This window comes from Desmodus rotundus, chromosome 10 (genome assembly GCF_022682495.2).
Source record: "Desmodus rotundus isolate HL8 chromosome 10, HLdesRot8A.1, whole genome shotgun sequence".
NCBI lineage: Eukaryota > Metazoa > Chordata > Mammalia > Chiroptera > Phyllostomidae > Desmodus > Desmodus rotundus.
In genome coordinates this window covers 21,584,800-21,593,625 of record NC_071396.1, presented here as the reverse complement: position 1 = coordinate 21,593,625, position 8,826 = coordinate 21,584,800, and the positions used below count along the sequence as shown (strand labels likewise).

Here is an 8,826-nt window from a genome sequence, read left to right as displayed (position 1 = left end):
CCTTCTTTGCTGGTGATGAGAGAAGTCATTGGTTGGTCAGTTTAAATTTCGTGTCAGTCTTCTTTTTAAACTGGACTTCCAGGTTTCTCAGGCGAGTATTTTACACAAGAAGTAAGTGGTTTTGACATTCAAGCAATCCACTACCAACCACAGCTCTAGTTCTTTGTGAAGGATCCATCAAGAGCATTAGTCTGGTTTTTTTATAGGTACCTCTTTGATCTTTAGTTCTACAGATGAGAAGGTATGGTTTATGGCTTCACAGGTCTGCCGAAGACTCCTCGTTAATGACATACAGGGTCGACACTAATAACGCCCCTTTTTATTACAAAGCCTTTTATTACAAAATCATAAGCATGTCATTCTGTAACATAACATTATCACACTCAAGCACACTATGACATTTTAGGTGAAATGATCAAATTAAAACTAAATTATTACACCCATATTATTACCCTACCAACCACACTCCAGCACTATTTCTGCCGGACCCTGTAGAATCAAATTGTGCCTTTTAACGGGCTAGCTGCACAGCAGACTCCCGGCATTTCAGAAGATAAACTGAGGCAGGACTGTATTGTACGCCCTCCCCCAAACGAAACTTCTTCTTTTAGAGATAAACATGCTCCCCGACACAGAGAATAGCAGGACAAAAGCCTCTCATATAGGAATTAACTTTGTCAGAACAGATCAGCAGATGGTTAGGAAAAAACTGCTGGACATTACTCTAAAACAAAAACAAAGATTTTCACTGGATATAGTCCAGCTTTTAGTTTGTAGGCACTTCGTCCCCAAAGTCAGCGAGATGTATTGTCACCAGGGCGTTTGCAACCAGGTGCTCGCAGGACGGCAGGCAGCTCAGCCACACACACTGTGGGAGCCTGCCAGGGTTTTTCTCCAGCTTGGTGTTGACCGGAGGCATCTGGCTGAGAACAAGCTGACCGGGCCAGAATCGTCTGGCTGTGTTCTTCAGCATGGCCCTCTGGAGACTGACCGGAGAGATGATTTATTGTTTTGCTTGTGCAGACTGAGAAGTATTTCTTCAAGAAAAAATACTCCCTGGTCTCACCCCCAGGTCCGTCTGCATGAGGAAGGTGGAGGGCCTCCATTCAGTTGGATGGTGGTCAGAATCCTATTTTCTCTAAGCAACACCCCCTTCCCGTCTGCTCAGTTGCCCTGAAAGCAAATGTTTCCGCCTCTGACCAACGAGAGCTGCTCCCCAGGTCTCGGCGGGGACCACGAGTGGCCAGTGGTTAGGCTTCCACTCAAGGCCAGAAAAGCTCCCGGAAACCTGCCTGATGAACTTGCAGTTCAGCCACGCCTCCCAAGTTCAGGGCTTACCCGTGAATCAGGCCAAGGGCGGTTCTGTGGGTTCTACCTACAGGCAAGGGTCTTAAGAATCCTCACCCTGGGACATGTTCTTACTGATTTCAGAGAAAGGGGAAGGGAGGGGCAGAGAGGGAGAGAGAGGTGGAGAAACATCGACGGGTTGCCTCCCATACACACCCCAAGCAGGGACTGGATTGGCAACCCAGGTAAGCGCCCTGACCAGGAATCAAACCCTCGACCTTTTGGTGCACAGGACGATGCTCCAACTGAGCCAAACCCAGCCAGGGCGACAAATTACAGTCTTAGGTGTGACCCACCCCCTTCCTTCATCTTCTTCACCTCACGGTCCTCCGCCGTCTCTCACTGGACAGTCTTCCCTTTCCATTTTTTGTATCAGAGGTTGCCCAACGATGCTGGCAGGAGGCCTGCAAGCCAAGAATGGCTCTTCCAACTTTAACTCAGAAGTTGAAAATATGCAACAGAGACAGTATGTGACTCCCAAAATATTGACTGTGCCCTCTGCAGGGGAGTTTGCAGACGCCTGTCCTCGCTGATTTCCTTTAGAGTCAGGACAGTCCTTCGAAATACAGGTCCTATCACACCGCTTTCCCGTTTCAGCAGCTGCCTTCCCACTTACGATGACAAGTCGACGGCACCGCAACCCGCGAGTCGTCTGTGAGCTGGCCCTGACCCGTCTCCCTCAACTCTTTCGCCGTCACCAGGCAGCCCGTCTTTCTACAGCCTCCACCCCCGGGTGCTTGTCCCCAGAACATTCTCGCCAACCCCCGGGGCCTGCTCTTCCTCCACACCAAGCCCCCGACACTCCGATGTGTCCCGAGGGCACCATCTGCATCCCAGTCACTCATCCACAGGGGGACCAAGTGCAGGCACTGTCCCATCGGGCCGCTGGGACAGCAGCAGCCTCAGACCAGCCCCCTGCCCACAGTGACCACTCAATGTCGCTGAGATGCCACAGTTCAAGGAGCCCGGCCCAGGCCTTTCACACGTGGAAATGTCCTCACGTCTGTGTCGCCACGTTGGACTGTGGGCCCGGCTGGGCTTTGTCACTGTTGGCTCTTCTGCACCAAGTGCAGGGCCTGGTGTGCAGGGACAGGAAGGAAAGGGAGGGGAGCGCGAGGGCCACAGGGCCCTGTCAGCCCCAACTCCCTGAGGAACCCCACCGCTGAGTGTATTTTGGGGGGCACCTGCATCTTTCGGAGGAACAGCCTTACACAGCCTTGCGCTGCATCCCCTTGGGGGAAGTCTGGGTATTTTTCAGTCCCCTCTTGTGCGAACCCCTGGGAAGAACCGCTTTCAGGGTGAACTCAGGCATCACTTTGCCTCCTCAGAATTCTCGACAGGGTTCTGGTCCTCAGAAGCGGGAGAGCCTCACACTGGATTGCAGCCTCCCCCCCCCCCCCCCCCCTCCGCTCCGTGGCTGCATTCCACGTCTTCTTGCTGCCGTACATCTGATTCAAACGTGCAGTTTACCCCTTCCTGGGGGCGTCAAATTCCTACAGCTTTGTCGTATTTTCTCGTAAGTAATAGCAAATTCTTTGTTGACTAAGATTCTAATTTTTAAAACGACAAAAGGCATTTTTAGTACATCACGTCGCCTGGGCCTCCCTTTTCCGAGCTGCGCGATGGGTAGGCCACCGCTCTCCCGTAAGGGTACTGTTAGGGTGGACTGCGACGGACGGGAAGTTCAGGGAGCAACGTCGGGCACACAGGAGCTACCAGGAAGTACGAGCTACTCTTCAGGTCAGTCCGAGGCTGTGCAAGGCAGCTAAGCAGCATGCAGTAACGACCCCAAGTGACCTGAAATAAATCCACACACACCCAGGCTGCCGACAGCAGACCACAAAAATCCACACCCACCTGACCACACCATTACTTACGTGGACTCTTTTAAACGTTTATTAAAAAAGCAAAATGTACGTTCAGTTCAAAAAGAACAGTTAAAAACGGCAAAGCAATACGAAGACCTCGTCTCCAGCAGCATCCGGGTGTTACAACAGCATTCCCGCCCTGCGTCTCCCCGAGCTCGCGGCTTCCCACGCCTCTCTCGTCATAGTGCAGGTCACAGCATGTTTATAACGTTAACAATTTAAGGTTAAATAAGCTTAAATAAGGGTGTTAAATACAGGACACTCCATCAGAGCCTCTGTACAAAGGTAACTTGGCATTGTACACGTGACCCGCTGGCACAGGGCGCGCAGGAGGGTCCCAGCAAGTGAGCAGGCCTTCTCTGCGGCGGAGCGCTAGCTACACAGACGTGAACTAAGACTGAAGGGACTACTGAGTGAGCCATTCACAAGGCATAAGTATCTTTTGTTTTTTTTTTTTTAAATGAGAACACTGTTAATATTCAGGCACCGTTTGCTTCTGCAAATAAATAAGCCTCTAAAGTGACTGCATTCGAGCTAGAGTTAAACACGTCCGTGCTTCACTGTCCCCGGAAACGGCTTCTCTGACTCTGGCCTACTCCCCTTCCTTATTGCTAGGATAATGTGGCTGTGAGATAAAACTACTGTACATCCAAAAAAATAGAGCACCTTTACATTACAGTATATGTCTGATTATCTGTTGTCGTGTTTATTTTACAATACTACAGCCCCAACGACGGCAAGTTGCTTCAACATCTCTACCAGGTCCCCTGATATATAGCAAATAAACCCTTCACGCTGGAGCACTCTTTAGTAGCATCTACAAGGAAAGGTTTACACGGACACCAGGGTTACATTCATCTCGACACGGGAGTTACATTCAGCCTCACACTGGGGCCCCCTCCGCTCGCACGGTGCCACCGAGAACGCGCGTGGTCCCCCTCCTGCCGGGGGCACGGTGCTGACGGAGCAGGACGGCCAAGACCTCGCAACTGGCTGAGCCCACACGTCAGCCACCTCCCAGTGGTCCCTCCACGGGGAGGGCCCGGCTAGGACTTCTTGTCAATGGTGTTGAAGAACCACTCTGTGAACTTGCGCAGCTGGGCGGCGGCCGTCTGGGACTCCTCCTGCAGCCTCCGGTTGTCCTGTCGCAGGTGCTGCACCTCCGCCTGCAGGGCCGCCTTGTCCTGCTTCTCCTGCCAGGGCAGAAACAGGCGTGTCACCAGCGTGGCCGCGGCGCTGGGTCCTCTCCCCTTACTGCCTGCCTCTGCCCCCAAACCGAGCAGCAGGTGAACAAGTCGGCACAATCCCTCTGCTCAGCCCACATGGCTCCCCACGGAAGTCAGGGGGGCTATTAGGCAGGAAGGCTACTGATCACAGTTTACGTTACCCTCTATCCGAAACTGGGGGGCTACTGAGAGGTTAAAGCACTGTCCCTGGACAAAGGCACAGCTCTGGCTGAACTCCCCAACCACCCCAAACCAGTGCGAACGTAGCTGCTGGCCCCAGGCCCGTCTGTAGCGAAACGAGTGCTCGGGCCTCCCACTGCAGCTCAGAGCTTCCCGTTACCCTATGCTCCCCCATGGCCTCCGAAGGCGGCCATTAACACCACTTAGAAATAATCGAGGTTTTTTCAGAAGAACCTCACCTGGGGTTTCCAACATACAGCGACAAGAAATGTACAACGCAAGCTTCAGTTCCCCAATGCTGAAAGGGACGTCTTGCCCCACACAGAGAGGAGGACACTGCCAGCTCGTCACTGCTATTGCTCAGTGGGGTCCAACCTGACCGCTCCACCAGCAGACGCCACCGCAGCCTGTGCGGACAGTGGCGTGGCCCATTCGGGACAGTCTCTGCACCCGTGGCAGGTCCAGCACTGCCCTCACTTCCGTTTCCTGCCCACCTCCCTGCCCCCCCAGCACCAGCCTCACCAATCCAGCCAGGAGGGTGGTTTCCCTTAGAGCCGCCCCCCCCCCCCCCGCCCCCCGTAGGACCAATCTCAGCCCACCCCTGCCCTCACTCTCCCAGTCCCTGCAACAGGTTCAAGCGCCATCAACCCCATCGCGGCAGCTCTCCTTCCCAACACAGCTCAGGACACCCCTGCGTCCCTGCTACGACTCAGCTGCCCACCCCTCTCTCCGAGACCCCCAAGACCCTTCACTGTGACCCCTGGGACTCGTACCCTGTCACTGAAACCTTCTAAACTCTCGGCCTCTTTCCCGGAAATTCCTGGTGTCTTTACACTGTAAATGCGTCCCATTCTCGGAGGACACCCCCACACCCTGTTGTTGCCCTGGAGCGCACAGGCCTGGAGGTCCAGCGGGGACACCACTTGGCCCTGGCTGCCCCGTGCAGGTCACTGCTCCTCCGGAGACTCCCCGCTTCTCCGGGAAGCATGACGTCAGGGTTATAAGACCCGTGACGCCCACTCACTGCAATGATCTGTGTCTCCGGTCATTAATGGCAGATTCCAGAACTCCCAACCCCCATGTTGTGTCTGCTGGTGACTTCAAAACCCAGCTCAGCCTCCGCATCGCCTCCTCCCTGCGGTGTGGAACCCCACCCTCCTCAGCCCTCACTCGGTGGCCACACCCCGCACCCTGCTGTCCGGACAACAGCTCGGCTTCAAGCCCCGCCCCTCACAACTTCAAAACCCCTCCTCCTGGAACTCACCAACCAACCAGACCCAACTCTCACTGCCCATCAACACCCCTGCCCTGACGTTCCTCCTCCTGCTCTGACTCTGGGTCCCTGGGCTGTATCACATCCTGTACCCCCGCCCCCGCCAGGGTCCTGGTCTCTCACTCCTCGTTTTAGTTTCCCGTCTGAACTCTAACTGCAACTCTCCCACCAATGTACGCCTACAGCTGGAGACAGGGGGGCCGGCTGGGCCAGCGTGCCCGGGGCTGTCCCGGTGCCAGCTCTGAAACTTCTGTGCCCTCAGAAACCTCCCCTTCCTACCAGGCAAACCAGGACCATTGCCCATCCAGGCCGGAAAAAACGGTGCTCTGCCCGGAGACGGTGTTAGCGCAGGCTGCAGATTCAAACGCACCTCCGGCCACGCCTGGCAAACACGCCAACTACACCCGGTCCACGCCCCTTATCCTCCATCCTTAAACACTCCTCCCGCCACTGAGCTCGAGAAGGAAAAAGCAACGACCAGAGGACTCTGTCAGCGCGTCTGGGTCTGGACTGCGTGTATGGGGGTGTGTGTGCACCCTCAGGTTCACGCGCGCGCACACGCACGCACGCACACACACACACACACACACACACACACACACACGCTCTGCTCCGGTGACTACGTAGGAGCTGTCCCTACTCGGACCCCAGGCCAGCTCCCTCCCTGTGCACTTTACCCTGGATCAGGGCCTCCCCGCTCGCTGCATCCTCACCGTTACTCCCTCCTAACTACACCTCTGCCATCAGCACCCCTGCCTGCTGCGATCTCTCCTTCCTAACAAACAGCACGGCCACAATGAGACCCCTCCAGTGACAGCGCCCCACCTGCCACACCCTCCAGCTGCCACTCCACCTGCAGTGCCGCACCCGGCTCAGCAGATGGCCCCCCCACCCGTCGACGATGACACAGATTAGCTGCTGGCCAGCTGTGGACAGAGACCTAGGAGTCTCCGTTTCTGTTTACTGTGGGTGCGGACGAGCAGCTGTCTTGGCTGTTAGCTCTAGTAGGTCTGAGGTGTTGGCTGTGTAAGGGAAGAGTTCTGATTATGACGTCTAACAGGCCGATGGCTTTACCTTCCGCAGGTCGGTCTGCAGCTGTCGAAGAATCAACTCCAGCTGGTTGACTTTGCCGGTCAGCGTCGATGGGGACCGCTCCCTACACATTGGAACAGAATTCGAGAGATTCCAGAGCACTGAAGTCAAGACCTTTCAGCCAGCATTTCTGTTCATGAATTTTACTCTCAAATCATTTCATGCGCTTGGAGCCCAGCCAGGAAGTAACTACTACGTCAGATCTGGAGAGTGGGCATATTGCTGCTGTGCTGCGCGCCCCGCCCCCTCCGCCCAATAGCTACTGATGCAAGTGGGTTTCAGGACTTCTCCAGGTGTATACGCTGCTAAGAAAACAAAAGAAAGGTTATCTCGGTCAACGTAGTGGAGACCACACAGACCCGAATGCGGTTCTGGGAACCAGGCATAGATTCAATTCCCCCAATCTGCCTTCCTTTGTCATTGCCACGGCGAACGTCCAAGTTAATGGTCACTCAAGTTCCTATAGAGGTTGGAATGAGGAATGAATGATACAGGTAAAGAATATATAGTCCGCGGGCTTGATAAACACGTCAGGAACACGGGAAACTACGGCACACTCCTGACATACTCAGTGGAAGGTGTGAGGCCAGGTCAAGGAGCAGGGTGGAAGCGTGTCCTTGGCAGATCAGCTGGCAGGTGAAGGCTCATCGGTGAGGTGCCCCTGTCTGGTGCTGTCACAGTAATCAGGTGGCAGAGGCGGACCCCAGGCCCACGCTCTCTGCAGGGATGCTGCACACCGTGGCACGGGGGGCCTGTACTTCTTGCTGGGCAGGACCCGCCCAAGGAGCAGATCGGCTGTGCTGCTACGCCCCGTCGACCCCAGCAAGGCAGGAGCAGGTCAGTCCCGCCCCAACCCTTCTCTGGGTTCTGAGGGACCATGGACGCCCTTGTGGCCATGCTCTCTGGGCTGTCTGCGGTTAGTTGATTGCTGTCACTCCCGGGGGCTCAGGACAGCAGAAGGCCGGGGACCCACAGACTCACGTACCCAGCTGTGCCCAGGAAATCCTTGCCACTGCCTGGATCAACACACGGAGGCAGCTCCTGGGCCCCTTCCACGCCCGGTGCGTGCTGCACGTCCATCAGGGTGCAGAAGGATGCCACTCTCTGGTCTGCAAGGGGAGACACGCAGCAGGGAGGGTCAGGACCCGCTCCAAGGCAGCAGAAGGGTTCTTTGTGGAAATGAATGCAGTCATCACATAAAACCTCCCCTTACCCCCCAACCTGTCAACAAGACAGAAACAAACTCAGGCAAGCTGCTGGCAGTCAGGAAGCACGCCGCCAGCCGGCCCCCGGGGCTGCATGGCACATGCACGTCACAGCCATGGCCGCTCAGCAGACGCTGGGTGGGCTGGAGCCACCGTGCTCTCTCCCTTCCACGCCCCACACACCCCAAAGCGCCGCTGGTGCAGGAGCTAACACCGCCGACCTGGCTGATGAGCGGCGCCCGAGAGACGACCTCTCCTCCAGCTCCCCCAACCCGGGGAGCGACAATAGTGGCTGGGACACATCTCCCCAGGGCACACCCAGCCCTCCGAGCACCAGTGACCATGCAGACGTGCAGACACATGGAACAGGGCGAAGGGGACAGACTACGCGAGCCCGCGGCCAGCCCAGACCATCACCTAGATAGGGCGTGTGCTGATAGAGCAGCCCGAGCTCTTCGTCTGAGTCAAGACCTGGAATGAGATTCAGAATCCTCCTGTGAATAGGGGCGCCTCTGTGCACCTGGGAGCCCCTGGGGCCCACGTAAGGCTTGGATAACGGGGTCCTGTGAGTCCAGCTTGTGTGCACTTGCACAGGTGTGTGCACGTGTGCACACATCTGTACGTGTGCGTGTTCT

General features: G+C 55.9%; 1 protein-coding gene across 3 annotated transcripts in view; it reads right to left on the bottom strand.

Moving 5' to 3' along the window:
* Positions 1-3,229: 3,229 nt before the first annotated feature.
* Positions 3,230-8,826, bottom strand: part of SIPA1L2 (signal induced proliferation associated 1 like 2) — a 189,151-nt gene continuing 183,554 nt past the window's right edge. For 2 of the 3 annotated variants that reach the window (XM_053912459.2, XM_053912460.2), the window contains exons 19-22: positions 8,609-8,662; positions 7,972-8,095; positions 6,969-7,050; positions 3,230-4,408 (exon numbers count right to left, since the gene is read on the bottom strand). In XM_053912459.2, coding sequence (XP_053768434.1) covers positions 4,262-4,408; positions 6,969-7,050; positions 7,972-8,095; positions 8,609-8,662 — 407 coding nt within the window. In that variant the 3' untranslated portion in view covers positions 3,230-4,261. The remainder of the gene's footprint in view (positions 4,409-6,968; positions 7,051-7,971; positions 8,096-8,608; positions 8,663-8,826) is intronic. The other variant, XM_053912461.2, reaches the window with a different exon arrangement.